Here is a 21,516-nt window from a genome sequence, read left to right as displayed (position 1 = left end):
AGTGGCACAGAGGGAAGAGGAGGAGGGAAATAAAGGGGAAAGGAGGCAGTAGAGAGCAGCGGGCTCTGCAGCCTTCCTGTCTGTGTAGGCCTGGGTGCAGGGCTTGCTAGTGTGTGTGCACGTGTGGCTCTGTGTTCATGCTTCCGTGCACTGGCATGTGGGGCTGTGTGGCATTCACTGAGGTCCCTGGGCCTTTATGCTGCAAAGGGTGGCTTGACGGTCTGGCCGGGACTGACCACCAGATACAGGTTTGGGGAAGAGTTTGAGCAGCAACAACTGAGGATCGAGGACTTCAGCCAACCTGTAGCTTGTAGCCTGGGACACTGGAGAGAGGTCTAGTGGTCAGTGCAGAGGGCACCACGGGAGCCAGCCAGGACCAGGCCAGGCAGGTTCATAGAGAAGGGGGGAGACTGAGCAGGACACATTCACACATGAGTGCACGCCGACATCCCAGCACACTTTCCACCCCGTCACTTTGGGATGGCTCCAAGGAAGGAAAAGCCATGAAGGCCAGCTGTTCTCTTGGACATCTACTGATGCTGTAGGAGCAGAAAGCCAAGAGAGCATTTCAATGGAAGGAACAAGCCAGAGCCCAGGGGTAGGGGTTGGAAATGTGGTGATATGGAAGGTGTGGGAGGTGAGGTTTTAAAGGGCTGGGAGTTCATCTCAGTCTGTCCTGCACTGTGGGCTGGCTCTGTGACCCCGGACCCTGCTCTCCTCCCTCAGTTTCCTACCTGAGAAATGGGCGGGGAGACAGGAGCATTCTTAGAGCAGAGGTAGACTTTGACCTTGGGGAGGGGCCCCAGCAGGCTCCTCCTGCTGGTGACCTGTGGCCTCCCACTGGATGTTGGGACTTGGGAAGGTGTGTCTGGGTCAGCCCAGGGTCAGACTGTTTGGGGAAGAGTGGGAGGTACAGAGTCATTGCTCTTCCTGGGAAGTCAGGCTCAGACTGGGCTTGGGGACAGCTTCCTCGAAATGGCCCTGGCATCCTGCCCTGCCCTACTCCCTACCCCCAGCTTTTGACTAGCATCCCAGGAGGGGTAAGGAGGAGAATGGGCAGGCAGAGGAGGTGCTGGGTGTCTGTGGGTGCTAGAGTATGTAGCCTTTGCAGTGAATGCTGGGGGTTGGATAGGGTGTGGGCGGGTGGTGACAAGGTCTCTGAGGTTGAGGTGACCCCAGGATGGCCTTGGCAACGGCTCAGAGACAGACCGGAAGATTGGCTGTGCCAGGAACCAATGAGTGGCTTTGGAGAAGTAGGAAGCAGGTGGGTGGTCACAAGGGGCATCAGGAGCCGCATATGAGTGTGTTCAGAGCTGCCCTGGTGTGAGGTGGAAGGAGGTGGGAGGTGGACGCTACAGAGAGAGGATGAAAGAGGAAGTGCTCAAGTCTGTCTGGGGCGGGGCATTCCTCTGGGGGTAGGCAGCTAAAGCTGGTTTCAGGAAGGATCTAGGTGGGCTTCCACCTCCCCATCCATCTCCTGTGAAGTGGGCAAGACATCTGTATCAGAGTTATCTTAAGGGTCCTTGCCAGGCTCTGAAGTGCTGGGTGGAGACAAGTGGGTGGCAGGGAGGTCAGAGGGAGGGGATGCTGCTCCCCTGATGCACTGGGCGGAGCCTTGTTCTCCATGTCCCTAGCACCTGGCTCCTGGCTAGGGAACACTTTGGGCAGAGAGAACCTGAGAGTGCCATGATCCTGTCTGGGGGTTTTGTGGAGGACATCGCTAGAGGGCAGTGTGACCCAGGTTTGAGCAGTGTCAGTGGGGGTCCCGGGACAGAAAGTGTACAAAACTTTGAGAAACTGGGCTGAGGAGACAAAGGAAAGTGACCCAGGGTTCCTGAACTTCTGGATTTCTCCCTTGCCCCCTGCTTCCACTGCATTCTTAGAGACGGGAGGGAGATAAATAATATAAATATCACTGATGTGCTTTAAAATGGATTTCTCAGACACTGACACATTTAATAAATACCAGAATCTTGTAGGTTGATGATGCCCGCATTCTGTTTTCCTGATGGAGAGACAGAGATTCACTTAAAAAATATGTAGATTTACAATTTAAAATTTAATTGGTAGAGATGAAATCCTGGCAGGAGAAGTAAGATACTGCCAGGGAGCTTGGTTAAAAGGTCCTGCTCATGTGTTCCAGGTGGGCCAGAGTTTTAGCCTGAGCTTCCCACTAGCCAAGGTAAAAAGAGGAAACATAATCAATTTTGAGATTTGTCCCGTGTCCCTGTCCATGAGATAAAGAAACTTTTCCAGCGCGGTTGAGTCGGTCGCTTCAGTCGGCGAGGGAAGAGTCCTGGGGCTTGAGAGAGGGTCGAGAGAGGACCGGACGGACGCAGGGCTGGCGGGCGTGGCAGCTGACAACTGGGATTACGCAGGAGTCACCAGACAGGTCCCGAACAACTGAGACCTGAGGGTCAAGCAGGCCCTGCCCCAGGGCATGCAAATCCCTTCCTCCTAGGGAACCTGAGGTCAAGGGTAGCAGTGAGCAGAACCCGGGTGCTGGGGGGGGGAGGGGGGGGAAGAGGGGGCAATCTATGCAGGCGAGGCCGTGGGTGAGGCCAATGCGTATCTGAGTGTACGGTTGGGTGTGCCGAGCTAGAGCCTCTGCACATCCCGGGCTAGAAGCTGTGGGGAGCTGGGCATGCGCGTCCTCGATCCCGGCGTTTCTGGCGAGCCTGCTGGGTCCAAAACCGGCTGGCAGTCGAGTTGGGCATGCGTGGTCGGAGGCCAGCCCTCTTCTGTTGGGGGTAGGGCCTATTTGTTCTGGGGAGGAGCCTGGGGGAGTTGGATTGGCGTCTGCATGGCTCGAGGAGGGGCGGGGCCGAGGGGCGGGGCCTCGAGTGGCCCGAGGTGGCCTGGCTGCTGGGTCGCGGTCCGCGCAGTCCGACTCATCCCATCCCGGGTATGGCGTCCCCACGGGAATTGACTCAGAACCCCTTGAAGAAGATCTGGATGCCCTACAGCAATGGGCGACCCGCTCTGCACGCCTGCCAGCGCGGTGGTGAGGCGGGGTCCTTGGGGAAGGGGAGGGCGGCGCATCGGGATGCGTGGATAGGGCGGCCTGGGCAGTGGTCTGCCATGGAGAGGGGGCCAAGGACAGGTGGGAAACCGGGGACAGATGGGGCTGCCGTGACTGGTGGTAGAGGAGCAGGAACAGGCCGGGAGCCGGGCACAGGTGTGGCAGAGCAGGGGGAAGAGACATGTATATGGCCGCGTCTACGCTCGCTAGGGGCTAGGTCTGGCCGCCATCACCTCTGGCAGGTACTCACTAGGTCAGGGCAGGGGAGGATTCGGAGCTTCGTCCTGCCCTCTCTGCAGGCCAGAGAGTGTAGACGGGTTCTGAGCTGTGTTGGCCTTATGGAAATCATTTGGCCTCTCTGAGCCCAGAAGTTTCAAACGCCCAAGGGTGGGCCATTCCTCCAGTGGGAGGAAGGGTGCTCCTTGGACTTAACTACCCACTTCTGGGCCTAACACTGAGCTTTGAGAGGAATTTCAGGGAAGTGCAGTTGTGTTGAGGATGGAGAAGGTGAGAACACTGTCCCATATGGACCTGTCTTTGTGTTCATGGCTGTATATGCATCCAGATGGGGTTGTGGGCGAATGGTAGGGTTGGAAGAGAAAACATCCAGGAGACATGCTGAAATCCGTGGAATTGTTAATGAATTGTTACGGCGGGGCCTGCCTTTCCTGGGATCCCGGTGTTGAATCCACTTTACTTGACTTTCTATTTGTCCTTACATGAGTCTGCAACCGCTTATTGCCAAGAAAAACAAAGGCTGGTTTTTTTTTTTTTTTTTTTTTAGGAGTAACTGAAACATTATAATGAATTTGCAAATTGGCAAGGACCTCAGAGAACATCTAGTCCAACTCGTGGTACAGATATAGAAAAGGAGATCAGGAGATTGTGTGTTGTGCTAGGATCTCCTTGTACACCTTGATGTCTGCTTGGGCATAATAAGGGAGGGAGAGTGCCCCGTGCTTGTTTTGCTTTGGGCCAGCCTGGGGGCTTTTTGACCAAGATGTGAGTCCTGTAGGTGGGCTGTGTGTATCTCTTACTGTACTGGGTCCTGGTAGGGGGTGGTCATGGTTTTGACCAGACATTCTGGTGGGTCATGGCTCTAATCATGATGTAGGTCCTGGTAGGAGGCTGAGGTGGTGGTCAGTCTCTTAGCCCGGGGGCCATGGCTTTCCAGTCAGTACTCAGTCTGACTGGCTATGGCTCAGTACTGAGTCTATGGCTACACCCTAGACATCCCTTCTTCCAGACTTTTCTGGAGGGACCGAGGCCAAGGCCTCTTGCTCTTGTGCTTCTAGCCAGTCTGCATTAGGCTGTATTGTCCTAACAAGGGGGTGGCTGCTGTTACTACATAAAGGCGAAGGAGTCACAACCTGGGCTTTTGGAGGCAGGAACACTCCAGCCACATGGTAGCTCAGCTGTGTGACCTTGGGCACAGAGCTGACTCTCTTGGCCATGGGTTCCTCATCTGTGGGATGGAGGCAGCCATCTCCCTACTACCAGAAGCTGCCAGGGGCCCCCTCAGGAGGAGGCGCTTGATAAGAGGCAGCAGGTGGCTCTGCCATTTCATCACCACTTTGCTTCTCTGTGTGTCAGAGTCAGGAATTGAAGCATCAGCCCTGAGCCAGCCCCCATTCCAGGTGGCAAAGATGCTGCGACCCGTTGGGGAGGGGTCGGTGTTTCTCCACACTCCAAGTATGCGATGAAAATGTGGCTCTGGTCTGAGCAGAGGAACTTGTGCCATGGCACTGTCTCAGGGTGTTGCAGCGGGTGGGATTCTGGACTGTCCCAGAACAGGAGAGCTTCCTGGAGGAGGAGGCACCCAAGAAGCCAAAGATGAGACCTGCAGATTGTGTGGTGGTTTGGTCCCCAAGCAAGGGTCCCTGAGTTCACAGCAGGGAGTAAGCCAGGAGGGAACATGGAACCTGTCTGGGCAGCACCTCCAGTCCCTAGAGACTGTTCATGCGGCATTGTACCCTCTACATGGTGGACTTATAACTTGATGGAAGACCACAGGAGGCCCCCCTCTGAGGGAGGGGGATGGGTAGAAATTGACTTGATCACAGGGCTTTGTGGAGAAGAGGATATAGGGCCTACGGCTGATCTGTGCTGTGTAGTGGGTTGGCTTTGGTGTATAGTCCCTGGCTCCTGAGGGCACCACAGGCTGGTTGGCTGTGCTTCCTCCACCCCCACTCTCCATTAGCAATTCTTCTTTCGGTAAAATTCAGAGCTACACGTGAAGGCCTGGAAGTTGTTACCTTCTTCAGCATTGACCCCTCAGCTCAGACTTGGAGGAGTTCTGGGGGCAGGTGGGGCAGGGGATGAAGAAAGGAATCAAAACATGGCAGAAAGGACAGTACTTTTGATAGCTTTTATTTTATTTTATTTTATTTTATTTTATTTTATTTTATTTTATTTTATTTTATTTTTTAAGAGAGAGCACGAGCGTGCACACATAAGTGGGGAAGGGGCAGAGAGGCGTGCCCAGCATGGAGCCTGATTGGGGGGAGGGGGGCTCAATCTCACGGACTGTGAGATCATGACCTGAGCTTAAATCAAGAGTTGGATGCTTAACTGACTGAGCTACCCAAGTGCCCCTATGATAGCTTTTATTAACAAAAAGGTAACAAGACTTTTCTTTTTTTTTTAACGTTTATTTATTTTTTATTTTTATTTTTATTTTTTTTAACATTTATTTATTTTTGAGACAGAGAGAGACAGAGCATGAACAGGGGAGGGTCAGAGAGAGAGGGAGACACAGAATCCAAAACAGGCTCCAGGCTCTGAGCTGTCAGCACAGAGCCCGACGCGGGGCTCGAACCCACGGACCGCGAGATCATGACCTGAGCCGAAGTCGGACGCTTAACCGACTGAGCCACCCAGGCGCCCCAATGTTTATTTATTTTTGAGGGAGAGAGACAGAGTATATGCGGGGGAAGGGGCAGAGAGAGGGAGACACAGAATCTGAAGCAGGCTGCAGCCTCTGAGCTGTCAGCACAGAGCCAGACATGGGGCTCGAGCTCACAAACCATGAGATCATGACCTGAGCCTAAGTCGGATGCTGAACTGACTGAGCCACCCAGGTACCCCAGGTAGCAAGACTTCTGGGCTAAGGACACGATTGGTGCATGCACGGGACAATAGGAAAGATGACTTTCTGTCCCCTCTGAACAGGACAGTGCTGCCAGGCTGCTTTATTTTAAAGAGTACTCCCTTCCCCAGCCTGCCTCAAGGAAGTAGGAGCACGTGCAGTTCAGGAATCAGTTCTGGAACCCACTCAGGACTTGTGGCTGCCCCTGAGGTGACACCGCCAGAAAGTCATCCCTGTGTTGCACTAGGCTTATGTCGGGCCTCTTGACTCCTGGGGCTCCTAAGGCCTTAAGCAAATTTATAGGAAAAGAAATCAGCGAGGTAAGTCGAATCGACATGTCTGCAGATTTCCCTCTGCACCCGCCTCGTGTTCTAAACGGTGCGTTCTGTTGTCTGGTTGCTCGGGACTGAGGTTCTTGAGGGCCCAGAGCTGCAGGTCCAGCTATGCACCCAGCTCACCTGGCGCATATGCTCTCTGTTCAGGCGCGGTGGTGGGTTCCCTCTTGTGGGCCTCAGTTTGCAGATTCTCTACTGCTAGCACTTGCTTATGTTTTGCTGTTGTAAGCAGAGCTATTGTGAATACACTTGTACTTTGATCTTTCTTTGGGTCATTTCCTTGGGAGCTTATCTTGAGGAACAGAGATGGTAGGTAATTTATTGCTCTTATTCTGCACCCAGCCCTGGTTTACTGCCCTGCCTGCCCACCATGGCTGTGCATGGGGCCAGGGGATGCTGTTACTAAACACTGGGAGAGGAGGCCGGGAGTTTCTCTGGGATGGGAGATGTGAAGACGGACCCTGAGGTGGTGGGAGAGCCCTTCAGGGAGCAATGGGAAGGAGTGGAGCAGGCTGGCTGCAGGTTTCCCCCATAGTTAGTAGCTGATTCACTGCTCTTTGGTTGCTTGAGAGCCTGGCCAGCAATTGTGCAAACAGCACAGGCCATCGTGTCGCTGGGCCTCAGGATGCAGGGTCTTGCTTAACTTGCTTTTCTCTCTCCTTAGCCAATGCTGAGGTTTTTCTGCAAGCTCACTCTTGCTCACTGTCATCCTGTGTTCCATGGGATCCTCTCCTTCTCTCCCCTGAGGCTCACAGTTTGGGTCACATTTGCCCAACGGTCATGTGCAGGAGCGATGGAGCCCCAACTGGCAAGCAAAGCCCTTTATTTCTCTGCAGGGCCTGCCTGGAGACAGACAGGTGCTTCTGTGCCCTAAGTCTGAAGGGCAGTCTGTGCTAAGGTGCACTTGTGTCCTTAGCCGGTGTGCTGCCAGGGCTGGGCAGAGGGCACAGGTTCCCAGACATGCTCTGGCTTTCACATGGAATAGTGCTAGACCTCACTGAGGGATTGTCATCCCATTTTACAGGTGAGGACACCAAGCCTCAGAGTTGCCAGTAATTGTCAGAGTCAGTATAGGAACCCAGACCTGTCTGACTCCTGACCCCTAGACAGGGCTGCCCCTAGGGCCTCTGCACTCCAGCTCCAGTGGGGGAGACAGCTTGAGGGGTGGGGCCCAGTGATCTGTCCAAGGACTACCAGGTGAAGGCACTTGCAGAGCCTGGGGCAGTGACAGGTCCCCACACGGGCCCTCTGTCTGTCTGCTGTGGTTTCACATGGCCCAGGTGCTGAGGACAATGAAAGGAAAGCTTCCTCAGGTTTCTGAGGTGAGGCTACACTGAAAGCTGAGACGGGTCACGTGAGGCTGGCGGTTCTGCTGTCTTGGTGTCTGTCCTAGTGGACCAGGGTTTGGGGGTGCTGTGTCCAGACCTGTCCCCGCCTCCAGCCTTGGCAACTTCTCTGGCTGCCACACTGACCCGGTGACACGTGGGATGGTGGGGGGTGGGCTATCGGAGGGTCAGTCCTTGTGGACGTTGGTCTCAGCCCCTCATGGCTCTCACCCCAGGGGATTTCGAGAAGCCGCCCCTCCCCCCAGCCTGCGCCCATAATTTTTGAGCATCAGTCCTGTGCCAGACCCCATGGTCCTGAATGGCTCAGATACTGCAAGGCTGCTCTTGTTTCAAGTGATCAAATGCAGGGGGCGGACTCGTGGGTGAGGTGACCAGGACTGAGGGAGAGAGAGGGTGCCAAGGCAGTGCAGAGGTGTCTTGGAGGAAGGGTTCACTGAAGAAGCAGCTTTTGAGCTGGGCTTTGTACGATGAGGCAGGCAGGAAGGGTAAGCAGTGGGAATGCGCTAGTGGGAATGCTGAGTGACTGCTAGGCTGGGGTGCGGATTCCTGGGTGACAGGTGGCGCGTTGAATACCCTCTGGGCTTTGGCTCTGTCCTGCATGTTCATTCAGGGGTGTGGCACATCCAGCTTTATATCCACAGTGCACATCTGGATCAGGGGCTGGTGAGATTCTGCTGTATCCGCTGGAGCCCAGACAGGCCTGGGCAGTGGGGCCATGCCAGTGGTGGCTCGAGACCAGGGTATGAGGCCAGAAGGCCTGGAGGGCACATCTGAAGTCCTGTGCCAGGAGCAGAGGGAGGGGCACACTGGGAGGGGTCCCAGCTCTTGTCTGACACCAGCTCCTTGCCTTTCAGTTTGCATGACCAACTGCCCAACGCTCATTGTCATGGTAGGCCTGCCCGCCAGGGGCAAGACCTACATCTCCAAGAAGCTGACTCGCTACCTGAACTGGATTGGCGTGCCAACGCGCGGTGAGACTTGGCCTCGGCTTCCAAGGGGGCCTTGGGGCTTTGTGAGGGGGAGGGGAGAGGAGGAGAGAAGGCGGGTCTGGGATGTGTCAAGGGCAAGAGCTGGGGCTGCTGCTGTGTGAAAGATGAACCTTTCTTTCCCCCAGAATTCAACGTTGGCCAGTACCGCCGGGACATGGTCAAGACATACAAGTCTTTTGAGTTTTTCCTTCCAGACAACGAAGAGGGCCTGAAAATCAGGAAGTGAGTGTATGTATGTGTGTGTGATGTGTATGTGTGATTGTGTGTGTTTATGGAGAAGGCCCTGGAGCCCAGGTGCCGATCATGACTAAGCTGCTCCTGAGCCCTGGCCTTGCCCTGCCCCCACTCGGCTGTGATAGGGCTGGTCTCCTGACCATCTCAGGATGTGGTGGAGCTGGGGATGTGTTGGATTTTGGAACAGTGGGAGAGGGTGTGTGGCCTCTTGGTAGTTGGCCCTGCCCTGGGGTTCGTGAACTCTTAGTAAGGACATCCTGTGGGAGGGGAAGAGGGGGCTTCAGGGAGATGCAAGGGGCTTAGCCAGGGCCAGTCAAGGGCTGGCTGCATAGAAGCCTCTCAGCTTGCTTACCCCAGGCCTTCCATGGGGATGACCTCTAGTAGGGAGGGAGGCCCGAGTAGGTGCAGGGACACAGGCCTCAGGGATGGGGCAGAGTGGGAGCAGGACTACCTCCAGGCAGCTTCTCACAAAGCCAGAAGGATCAGCCCAGAACCGTGGCCTTCCTTCCCTTGCCCCAGAATAAACTGTATACTTGGAGGATGTTTGGCATGTGCTTGGCATGTTCTTGGCATGTGTAGGGTAGGCCGTGGCTTTGCTTTCATGTGGCTCAAACCTCACACTCTTGCTCTTATTCACGAGATGGGAATTTGCATGTGACACTCAGACTTGAACCGAGAACACCAGCTGGTGGTCTGAGGAGCTATGCTGCATTCTTTTCGGCAGATGTCAGCTGAGGGTTCAAGAAGCTTCCTTGCCCTTGCTCTGGACCCAGCCATTGTGGTAGGGCATTTAGCAGAGGTCTGCCCAGCTGTAGTGACCTCTCCAAATCAAGTACGGGTCCAGGCCAGAAGCTACTGAGTTGTTGCCCAGGCCTGGATTCTAGGCTGCCTGCTCTGTCTCTGGCCACCAGGGGGCAAGAGCTCTTTGCTGTGGCGCTTGGCCCCTCCCCAGGGTTTGCTCTTGGGCCAGTGGGGCTGGGCCAGGCTGCTGCACCAAGAAGGTGGGGGAATCTGACATTTCAGGCCTGTGGCCGAATTGTGCGTCAAACATGAGACTGGACCCTTTGGTGAGCCTGACAATAGGGAGGGGAGTGATATTTGAACTCCTGCTGTGTGTTGGGTGCATGCTGCCCATTATCACCGCCCCTTCCCATTTTACAGATGAGGAAACTGAGGCTCAGGTGTCTCATATAAGATAACAAGTTACTTCAAAGAGCCCAGACTTGAATCTAAGCCCATATACCACTAAAAACTGTTGTGTCCATCTTCTAGTATTACCCAATTAGTAGGTCAGAGATCGTATCAAATGCAGATTCTACAGCATCCTCAAGCCGTGGGCACTGACTAGCTTGCCTGATCTTTCCTTCAGTGGGTGCTGGCACCTTACCCTCCCAGATGTGGAGACCAGGTCTGTAAGTGATGGTATTTTAGGATCACGCAGGGTTTGAATTTGAAGCCAGGCCTGTCTGAATCCAAAATATTTGCGGGAACAATAAGAGAGCTGGCACTCCTAGGGCTCACCGGTAATTCTGCTCAGGCTGCCAGTCGAAGGTAGGCGTATTGGGATTAACTGAGATGGGGAAACCCAGCCTCGGAGTGGTTGGGGAGCTAGTCCAGAGTCACCCAGCTGGAACAGAGGCCCCAGAGGTAGCAGCTGGGGGCAGGTTCACATGGGCCTCTCTGCAGGCACACCCTCTGCCTATTCCTAGAAACCCTCCCTTCTGGATCTAAAGCCTGGGTCTGTGCTACAGGACCATTTCCCAATAACCAGCCCCGAACGTCCCACAGCTAACTGGCAAAATAGAAGAATCAGACTTTTTTAAAGTGGGAAGCCTGAGAAGAGAAGACTGTATTTCCCAGAGGCCTAGGTTCTTGTATATCATCGAGATCCCTGGAGCTCTACAGCATTGATGTCTGTCCCTAACACTGGGCACAGTGGTCTCCTACTACACACGAGCCCATATGGCGGCCGTGGGCGCATGCACATTTGTCTGACAATTCAGTTCAGTTCTTTTTTTTTTATTTTAATTTTTTTAATGTTTTTATTTATTTTTGAGAGAGAGAGAGAGAGGGAGACACAGAATCCAAAGACAGGCACGAGGCTCCAAGCTGTCGGCACAGAGCCCAATGTGGGGTTCAAACTCGTGAACCATGAGATCACGACCTGAGCCAAAGTCGGACGCTCAACTGACTGAGCCACCCAGGCGCCCCAATTCAGTTCAGTTCTAACACTATCTATCTGGAGTTAGCATCAGTCTGCATAGGTTAAGGGCTCAGTCCCACAGACTGTCCCCACTTTACACTCAACACCCCCATCCTCTCAGGCTCCCAGGCTGTTCCTCCCACATTTCCACTGGAGCCCTGAGATGTACGTGGTGCTGCCTTAGCCAGAGCAGCCCACAGATCTCAGCCCAGAGCATGGTGCTGAATGCAGGTGGCCAGAAATGGCTCCGGCAACGCCAACTTCCCAGACTCTCAGAATTCAGGTTTTTGGGCGTGCAAAAGCTTTTTGAAGTGTTAACTAAAAGACCCACTGGGGCACAGAAAGGTCACCAGGAGGCATAGGAACAGAGCTCCTCCCAGTGACCTGGACTCAGCTCTGCCACCAGTTTCCCCATGACCCCAGCAGGCTGCCTCCTGCTCCGCTTGGCCCGTGCCTCCATGCACGGGCACAGTGGCCCGGCCCGGTGGAGGCCCTGACAGCACAGCCCTTTGATGCACTGGGGGTTTACGTGCAGAATCAGAAGATCAAACAAATGGAAGAAGATCTAATTTTATTCTTACGTCAGACAAGATAAAAAGAAAGAAAGAAAAAGAGGAAGAAGGAAAGAAAGAAAGAAAGAAAGAAAGAAAGAAAGAAAGAAAGAAAGAAAGAAAGAAAGAAAAAGAAAGATCAAAATGATTTATCTAGCTGCAGACCTTGTGGGAGAAACGGATAAAATTAGGAAGATCCTTATATATAGCAGTATATTTAGCCGCAGTAAACCAAGAGGCTGAGATGTTCTGAAGGCAGTATAACCAATGGTCAGTCGTGGGGAAAGTTTCACCTTCCACAGGGCCAGTGGACATGGTGCAAGAGGCAGAGACACAGCGTCCTCCTCCAGGAAGGGTAGTATCACGTGTTTTCTCTCCCAGGAAAGAAAATTGAATATTAAACGTAATGTTGCCCTGGGGACCAGCGATAGTGTCTTTTGTCTCCCCACCGCCAGCCCCCAACAGTCACATACGAGGAAATGTCTGGTTTTGAAAGTGCTTATTTTGATATCAGGGGAAATGCATGACACTTGGAAGTCATGCATATGGCAAAATGGCAGCCTGGATTTGCGCACAATGAGATGAGAAGAGAAAGCACAGAAAAGTGGTATTTTAAAAACTATTCCCAGTGGCCAGGAACACGTAGCCTTTCACTTATAGGAGCAGAGTTCACAAAAGCGCTGAAAATTACCCGAAGGAAAGAGAAATCTTGAGAAGAGAAGGGACCCCAGGGACTGTGCCCTCTCTGGTCTGGGGTAGAACATATCCCTGACCTGTTGCCCTCCTGCAGCCAGGGTCGGGTGCTGGGCTGACCCTGTGTTTTTTCTTCTGAAGGCAGTGTGCCCTGGCGGCCCTCCGTGATGTCCGGCGGTTCCTTAGTGAGGAGGGGGGACATGTGGCGGTGAGTGTAACACCCTGGTGACTTCTGCGAGTGACATGTGGGAGCCTATATACATCTAGCCCTTTGCTCATCAGGAATCCAGAAGGGAAGTCAGGGTGTGTGTGGCCCCAGCTGCCCCTGGGCTCCAGCCCTTGGGCGGAAATCTACAGCCACCATGTAAGAGGAAGCTAGAGGCTGGTTGTGTGCTGGGAATTTCCCTCTGGGCTTGTGGTTGCATTTGATCCTGTAGGACTTCCTTCTGAATACTCACATTATTGGCCACCACATGTGGTAGGTCATGTTACCAAGTCTTTAGCAAATGTGATTTCTCCTGGGGTGGGGAGAATCCTGGCCCGTATTTAGTGGCTGTTCTGGGAGCCAGCCAAATCCTAGGTAATGGAATTCCCCTGTGTGTTGGCCCCTCCTGTCAGGTGGATGGGTGGGACACAGTTGAGCAAGGGTGTCTGTTGGAAAGGGCCCTACCCTAACCCTATGCAGTCAAACACAGGGGCTGCTTTTTCCTTCCCTTTTCCTCTCGGAGACGTGCCTCCCACAGCTCTTCATCCTCCAGCTCCATCTGGATCAGTTGCCTTCTCAGTCTGTGGTACCCTGGGAATTCCCTTCTGACTCCCGAGTAGAAGGCCCTGCTCTCGGACCCTGTGTCTTCTTTTTCCTTGTTTACTGACTTGTTTTGTTGGAGCACATCCTCCAGTAGCTTCCTGAGAAAGGTACTTAGGAAGTACATCACATGAGACCTTGCATGTCTGGTAATGTCTTGTTTTATCCTTATAGTTGATGGTTGGGTGTAGGTGGGAGGTATTTTTCCTTTAGAATTTCCACAACATTGCTCTGTTGTGTTATGGCTTCTAGAATGGCTGTGGAAAAGTCAGATGGCATTCTGATTTGTTGATCTTCCTAACAGTTTCATCTCTTGGAGGGAAGTGGAGATGCTCATGGCCTTTTCTCTGGGGAGAACTTTAGGGCCTTGCCGTGGGTCCTCTCCTCCACGCTGGGTCCTGGGGTGACTTTTCCAATGGGAAACTCTTCTTTAACAGATCAAGAAATTGTTGTCTATTAATTACTTTGATAAACCACCCGACCACTTTCTGACAGTGATTTGCCATTCCACTCCCATTTCCTGAGCTGTTTTTTCTAGAACTCCTGGTGGCTTCATGCTAGGCTTGGGCCCTAATTTTATCTTTTTTCTCCTTATTTTCTATGTCTGTCATTTTTGTTCTATTTTCAGGGAGACTTTCTCAACAAGCACTTTACCTTATGAGCATTGGGTTGAATTTAAAAAAAGTCATATGATCATATTTTAATTTCTAAATTCTAAATTTCTTATTCTCCTAGTGTTCCAGTTTTTTATAACTCTGTCTTGTGGTTACTATAATATTTTGTATCTCTCTTTAAATAACAATTGTAAGTGTTCTTACATTCCTTTATATTCTATGCCCTGTCTTCTTTTGCTGAAAGTTCTTTTTATTCTTTTTTTATCTAGTGTTTTTCATGTTAGAGGTTTTGCTGGAGCATCCAGTGAGCCCTGATTGAATGCCCTTTTAAAAAAAGTCCTGCTCTAGGTCGCCTGGGTGGTTCAGTCAGTTAAGCATCCGACTTCGGCTCAGGTCCTGATCTCACAGTTCATGAGTTTGAGCCCTGCATCAGGTTCTGTGCTGACAGCTCAGAGCCTGGAGCCTGCTTCGGATTCTGTGTCTCCCTCTCTCTCTGCCCCTCCCCTGCCCATGCTCTGTCTCTCTCTTTCAAAAATAAATAAATATTAAAAAAAATTTTTTTTTTTAAGTCCTGCTCTAAAAGCTGCTTGGACATGCATATAAGTGGGTTACCCCTGAGGGTGTGTGGACAGGCCCCAGGCAGTTCATAAGGAGTTCCAGGTGGGTCAGCCTGGCTGGATGTGGTGGGGAGAAGGCCTAGGGCTCCACCTGGTCTTTTCTGCACCACCAGGCAGTCCTCCCTCTTCCTCTGCACACATGTCTCTTTTCTCAGAGACACCTGTGTCCCGATTCCGACTATCCTGGTTCTGTACAAGTGGGTGTGCTCTGGTGGGTGAGGGCTTGTATTTGGTTTTCTCCATTTCTTGTGAGTCATTCACCCAAATTTTGTTAACATCTCCTCTCCTGTTCTCTTTACTCTTATTTTCCCCTTTTAGTAGAGTCTGAGAATGGCACGGAAATAAACAGGGGTTCAGCTCTCCATGTGTAACTGGTTTTACAGGAAGCATGAACTGAGTCAAGCGTAAACTGAGTGCCTGCTGCATGCAGGGCAGTGCTGAGTGTGTCCTTTGTGCCAAGGGTTTGCTGCCCTGCCAGGAGCAGAGCCACCCACTCCTTCCAGCTTCCTTGAGGTGTGTTCCTCAAGGAAGGGGAGTACCAACCCAGCCCTTGCAGGTCTAAAGAACACCCGCCAGGAGGGTGGCCTGGGCAACAGAAGGTCCCTGTGAGAAATCCGGTCCCTGTACTGCAGCTGTTGGCTGACTTCCCCTCTTCTCTAGGCCAGAGACTGAGTTAACCCTAGTTTGGTCCTAGGTTTTTGATGCAACGAATACCACCCGAGAACGGAGAGCGACCATCTTTAATTTTGGGGAACAGAATGGCTACAAGGTGAGGCCTCTTTGGTTTACCTTCTTGGTTGGGCTGTGGCATATTCGGACCCTCTGGAGCCCCTTTCATAGCCTGGTGACATGTGCTGGGAATCAGGCAGGTGGGTTCCAGAGTCGATTTGGGATAGAAGCGTTGCTATTTTCTTTCCACCTGGAATTTTCTGTTTGGGGAGGTGGGTGTCTTGATGGGAGAGTCCTGGATAGGGTGGCATCTTCTTTGGTCTGGGGCTTCTTGACCCTTCCCTCAAATGCAGAAATCCCTTGGGTCAGCGTGGCCCTCAGTGGGGTGGGGGCTCCCTGGAGCCAGGCCCAGGGCCCTGAGAGTGTCTGGTTCCTTTTCTCCTGCCCGCCCTGGTCCTTGCTGCAGACCTTTTTTGTGGAGTCCATCTGTGTGGATCCTGAGGTCATAGCCGCTAACATCGTGGTGAGTGGTGTATCTGACCTTGTGGGGCAATAGTACAACTGAGGTAGCATGGGACAGTGAGGTCCTCTCCAGGTCTGGGCTGGTGCCTGGGCCAGCCTTAATTTGGTCTTCTTGAACACTGGGGGTGGGGTGATCATAGATGCCCAAGGACCACTTGTGTGGAGGGCCATGTAGCTGGGGGCATTCATTCTTGCTCCCTCCTCTTCCCTTCCCTTCCCCTCCCTTTCCCCCTCATAATTCCCTCGACAGTGGGAGAGGAGCTTCAGCCTCTGGAGGTAGAGAGTGTGGTAGGAGGTGGTTATATCTGGAAAGAGAAAGAGATTTGCTCTCTCTCCTACCCCCTGTTTTACAAGGAATGAATATCTGGGGTTGGGAGGATGGTTCAGATGGCCTCACCTCCCCCAGTGCCACAAAAATGAGGGACTCTGATCTTAGGGTGCCCACTAATACTCTGTGGCACTGGTGTGGGAACTAAGACCAGGAACTGTTGAGCTCTTCCTAACGGGACCAGTCTTCTGGGATTGGCCTCCAGCCTCATGCCCGAAGCCTTGGCCTTGGCCTCTGGCCCTGCCTCCCCCTTCCCCCTGCCCAGCATTCTCCTTGGTCTCTGGCCCTGCCTGGCCTCCAGCCCTGATGTGATGTCTGTGCTTGGTCCGGCAGCAAGTGAAACTCGGCAGCCCCGATTATGTGAACCATGATAGTGATAAGGCCACGGAGGATTTCATGAGGCGCATTGAATGCTATGAGAATTCATATGAGTCATTGGATGAGGACCTGGACAGGTGAGTGAGGAGAGCACTATGTCCTGCAGCTATGATGGGTGGGTGGTGGGGATCCCCCTGAGCTGCCTCCTTGTGGCTCCCTGTGGTGGTGGCTGATGGGCCACTCCAACAGGCAGAGATGGTCTGGCCTTGTTTCTTTCCTTCAGGCAGAAATTGAGGACCAGAAGTGACTTGCAGAACCCTATTACCTTATTGGAGCTCTGCAAGTCAGAATTTTCTGTTATTCCTTACAGCTCTTGATCTCAGGGTTGTAAGTTCAAGCCCTGTGGTGGGTGTAGAGCTTACTTTAAAAAAAGAAAGAAGGAAAGAAAGAAAAGGAAGGAAGGAAGGAAGAAAAGAAGGAAGAAAAGAATTTTTGCTATTCTGTTATAAAATCAGGCCTGATTTCTGTGCAGCAGATCTTTCTGCCAGGCATTTGCACACATTACATGCTGCCCTTTAAGTGCGCGGTCTGCATTTTGAGCAGGCAGGAAGGAGTGCCCAGATGCTGCCTACAAACAGCTGGCAGTGACCCGTGCTGATTAATTCCACTGCCTCTTTCTGGAATGGCAGACCCAGCAGGCACTAGGAATTAGTGTCAGGTGGGGAGGGGCCTTTAGGCCCACAAGGGGCATTCAGCTGAGGCTCTTACAGTAGCAAACTTTTTCTGTAAAGAGTCAGGTAGCAAATATTTTAGGCTTTGGGGGCATACAGTCTCTGTTGAGCTATTTAACTCTGCCATTGTGGTGCAAAGGAAACAGACAATGTGTCAATAAATGGGGGTGGTCCAATAAAACTTTATGTACAAAAACAGGTCGTAGGCCGAATTTGACTTATTGGCCATAGTTCATCGGTTTCTGTATAACAGCAAAAGTGGGGGCAGTGGTTAAGTAAGTGACAGTGTGGCCCCTTGGTAAAGTGTTGTATAGTCACAGATCATACCGACAATGCATGGGAAGGTGTCAGTTATGTAACATTAAGTGAAAGACTGGAATCTAAACTTGGGCGTGGGTCACTTATAATGACATGAGAACATCCGATGTATTCGAACTAAGGAGAACAAGCCACTGTAAGAGGGATGGTTTCTAGGGTTCTTTGCAGAGCACTGGCTGAGTCTCCTTGGCCAGCCGAAGGCAGTTGCACTAAACAACACTCATTACCTGGGCCCCCTCTGTGGTTTTTCGTGTTTCTCCAGTCACTCCAGCTCCGCGGTTTTCCTCATGGTTCTGTGATGTGACCGTGCGAGACGCTTAACTGGAGCAGCTCCTGTTGGACTCCTCAGTTAACGTGCTGCTGTTTTTTGGTTTTTCAATTTATTTTTTTTGACATGTATTTATTTTTGAGAGAGAGACAGAGCACAAATGGGGGAGGGGCAGAGAGAGAGGGAGACAGAGAATCCAAAGCGGGGTCTAGGCTCTGAGCTGTCAGCACAGAGCCCGACGCGGGGCTGGAACTCATGAACCGTGAGATCATGGCCTGAGCCGAAGGCGGACGCTTAAGCGACTGCGTTGCTGCTATTTTTATTGGTGTCCATGTAACAACCCTAAACCTAAAGCCGGGCTCCCAGGCCAGACGGTGAGAGCTCAGATGAGAGCATGCAGGGAGCTCCTGGGCCAGTCCAGAGCACGATGCCTGAGAAACCCCACCTTTCCTCCTGGTTCCTCCCCAACACCCAGCAAACATATCGGCAGAGAATGTTCTCCCAGCTGCAGCGCTTCCCAGCCAGAACGAGGGAAGTGGCTGAGCTGGGTTTCAACGGGAGGGCTCACTGGGGGAGGGAACGACAGGTCCAGGGGTGGCTGGCCAGGGGAGTGGAGGAGGAGTGCTTGCCAGCTTCTTTCAGGTCAGTCCTGGAAAAAACTATCTCTTATTCACCTTACAGACTGTGCGTTGAGAGCTCAGAGGTAGGCAAGCGGGGTCCGGGGGACACAGAGCAGTGGCGAGAGTCACAATGTGTATGACTGACCCTGTGCTTTGGATGTCACCTTTTGGAAACACGACAAGTGTTGAGCACCTCTCACAGGGTTTGTCTGGATGTCACACGTGTTGTGTTGCTCCCTCCTCACCCCCATCACTTACACACCAGCTGACAGTCCTGTGTGTTGTAACCTGAAGCCTCGTGGTCAGGAAGGCACCACTCTGCGGCCAGTTCCTGTGGCTGGCGGGATGGACCCTCAAGGGCCCTAGTAGCACTCACAGGGCTCTCTCTACCTTCTCTCTGGAAAGGGATCTGTCCTACATCAAGATCATGGACGTGGGACAGAGCTACGTGGTGAACCGTGTGGCTGACCACATCCAGAGCCGTATTGTATATTACCTCATGAACATCCATGTGACCCCCCGCTCCATCTACCTCTGCCGACATGGGGAGAGTGAGCTCAACCTCAAGGGCCGGATTGGCGGGGACCCAGGACTGTCCCCTCGGGGCAGGGAGGTCAGTGTGTGTGGGGGGGGGGGGGAGGGGCGGGTGGGTGGGTGTGTACATGCTCACATATTAGGGTGGTGGTGCTCCAGCTCTTGTAGCTAATGTGTCATCAAGGTGGATGACCTTCATTCAGTCTGGAATGTTCCTGTCATTTAGGGAAAGTCACCAAGCACCAAGCTTGGATTTCTGGCTTCCGTGCAAGTTGTCACCAGCTGAGCCCCTTTCTCTGGAGAGGCATGCCATTTTGGGAGTGATCCAAATCCCTACAGTGCAGCTGATGGCTGCACCACAGTCTAGGGGAGATATTGAGGCCACAGTTGGGGGTTATAAGGACTAGGACACATGGTCAGGAGGTGGGCAATGGCAGGGGACGTAATGATCCACAATGGGAACTACACAGAGGGTTCTGGAAAGAATGCCTAAGAACAGCACTTAAGGACATGGGTATTCTTAAGAGATTAGTTCTCTGTGTTCTTGGAGGCTGGGCACAATGCCATGTGCCCTGTGGCTTCATGGTCCTTGGAGGGCAGCCTGGAATCTGTGAGTCTGAATTTGCTTATGATGCATTTCAGTTTGCCAAGAGTCTGGCCCAGTTCATCAGTGATCAGAACATCAAGGACTTGAAGGTCTGGACGAGCCAGATGAAGAGGACAATCCAGACAGCTGAGGCCCTGGGTGTGCCTTATGAACAGTGGAAGGTCCTCAACGAGATTGATGCGGTAATCCCCATCTCTGTCTTCCGTTGCCCGGGTCTCCTGGGCATGGCTGCGCTCAGCCAGGGTGACAGTGTTGAGGGTCAGGGAGAGCTTTCTCCTTAACTTTTCTTCATTTCTTAGGGTTTTGATTCCTCCCTCCCTCCCTCTTTCCTTCCTTCCCTTTTTTTCAATTTAACTATCTAGACCAACTAGGATTTATTTTGATGTTCTAACATAGGCCTTAAATCTGATTTTCCCCCAGTTAACTCACTTACCTGTAACCATCTGTTTATCCTTGTCCTGTTGATTTATTTCACCTACTTTTACATTAGGTATGATTTACCTATCTGTTCACGTACCAAATAGCACACTATTTTAATTATGACAGTTTTTACTAGGTTTCTTGGCCATTTGAATATCTTTTGTGAGATCTTCTGCTCTTTTTCTCCCCCTATAGGATTGTCTGCCTTTTTCTTATTAACTTTTAGGAGTTCTTCATGTATTTTGGATACAGAGCCTACCTGGTGATTTTTGATTGGGAGCTGGACATTTTGGATGAACAGTGTTGGAGATAAGTTAGGCTCAAGTTAATGTTATCTCTCTCTAGAGGATAAACTTTTACTTGGGGCAGGCAGTTGGGGTGGGTTACCTTAGTCTGCTCAGGAATAGAGCAGTTTCAAAGCTGCTTTTTTTTTTAAGTTTATTTATTTATTTTTGAGAGAGATAGTGTGTGTGTGTGTGTGTGTGTGTGTGTGTGTGTGTGTGTGTGCACGCGCGCAAGCAGGAGAGGGACAGAGAGAGGGGGAGACATAGAGAATCCTAGGCAGGCTCCACGCTGTCAGTGTGAAACCCGACCTGGGGCTTGAACTCACAAACTGTGAGATCACGACCAGAGCCAAAATCAAGAGTGGGACGCTTAACTGACTGAGCCACTCAGGCACCCCAAAGCTGTATTTTGATCTTTGTGGAGGCCACTCAATTCTCAGGTCTTCCTCCTTCTCCTGTAATATAGCCTTTAAGGTTCTGATGGAAAGACTTGTGGGCCCAACCTTTTTTTTTTGTCCCTTCAGCCCAAGATTGCTGCCAGTTCTGCCAGGCTTGTGTCCACTCAGTCCCTATACTTCCTGCTTGGCTTCTCCTCCTCCCCACTATCCCTGGTTTTATTGAGATATAATTGGCATATAACATTGTAGTAGTTTTGGATGTACAACATGATGATTTGGTATATGTGTATGTTTCAAAGTGATTACTAAAATAACATCTGTCATCTCCCATAGTTACACATTTTTTTCTTGTGATGATAACTTTTAAGATCTAATCTTTCAGCAACTTACAAATAGACAATAGACTTGTTAACTATAGTCACCACCATGATGTACATTATATTCCCCAAGACTTAATTATCTTATCACTGGAAGTTTGTACCTTTTGACTACCTTCACCCATCTCCCCCACCCCCCAGCTTCTCATCCTTTTAACTGCCACTTTCTTTTCTTTTTTTAAATTTTTAAAAATGTTTTATTATTTATTTTTGAGAGAGAGAGAGAGACAGAGTGTGAGCGGGGGAGAGACAGAGAGAGAGGGAGACACAGAATCTGAAGCAGGCTCCAGGCTCTGAGCTGTCGGCATTGAGCCTGATGGCAGGGCTTGAACCCACGAACCTCGAGATCATGACCTGAGGCAAAGCCGGACGCTTAACCGACCGAGCCAGCCAGGCGCCCCTAACTGCCATTTTCAAAGCAACAAAATGATGCCATTAGCAGGTTTGCCTCTTTGGGCTTCCCTGTACTCTAAGACCTTGGCCCCTCATGGCCCCTCTGCCTGGAGCTCTATGATAATATCAAACAAATATAAATTTTTTTCTATCTGGGTTTTCTAGTTGCTCTCCCTGGAGGGTTGGTCTAAACAAGCTAGTCCACTATTGCCTGAAGTGCAAGTTGGTAATG

General features: G+C 51.8%; 1 protein-coding gene across 10 annotated transcripts in view; it reads left to right on the top strand.

The window, feature by feature from the left end:
* The window catches only part of PFKFB4 (6-phosphofructo-2-kinase/fructose-2,6-biphosphatase 4), a 33,490-nt gene that overhangs the window by 857 nt on the left and 11,117 nt on the right, over nucleotides 1-21,516 (top strand). For 3 of the 10 annotated variants that reach the window (XM_019416715.2, XM_019416714.2, XM_019416713.2), the window contains exons 1-9: nucleotides 2,816-3,004; nucleotides 8,646-8,762; nucleotides 8,906-9,002; nucleotides 12,603-12,669; nucleotides 15,192-15,266; nucleotides 15,633-15,689; nucleotides 16,350-16,471; nucleotides 18,677-18,884; nucleotides 19,448-19,594. In XM_019416715.2, coding sequence (XP_019272260.1) covers nucleotides 2,908-3,004; nucleotides 8,646-8,762; nucleotides 8,906-9,002; nucleotides 12,603-12,669; nucleotides 15,192-15,266; nucleotides 15,633-15,689; nucleotides 16,350-16,471; nucleotides 18,677-18,884; nucleotides 19,448-19,594 — 987 coding nt within the window. In that variant the 5' untranslated portion in view covers nucleotides 2,816-2,907. Of the gene's footprint in view, nucleotides 1-1,104; nucleotides 1,265-2,814; nucleotides 3,005-6,193; nucleotides 6,431-8,645; nucleotides 8,763-8,904; nucleotides 9,009-12,602; nucleotides 12,670-13,011; nucleotides 13,416-15,191; nucleotides 15,267-15,632; nucleotides 15,690-16,349; nucleotides 16,472-18,676; nucleotides 18,885-19,447; nucleotides 19,595-21,516 lie in introns of those variants that run through there. The other 7 variants (XM_019416720.2, XM_019416723.2, XM_019416719.2 and 4 more) reach the window with 7 other exon arrangements.

This window comes from Panthera pardus, unplaced genomic scaffold, assembly GCF_024362965.1.
Source record: "Panthera pardus isolate Hobbes unplaced genomic scaffold, ASM2436296v1 HiC_scaffold_8, whole genome shotgun sequence".
In the NCBI taxonomy this organism is placed as follows: domain Eukaryota; kingdom Metazoa; phylum Chordata; class Mammalia; order Carnivora; family Felidae; genus Panthera; species Panthera pardus.
Note: the sequence above shows the minus strand (reverse complement) of the source record. Positions and strands in the feature narration are given on the sequence as shown.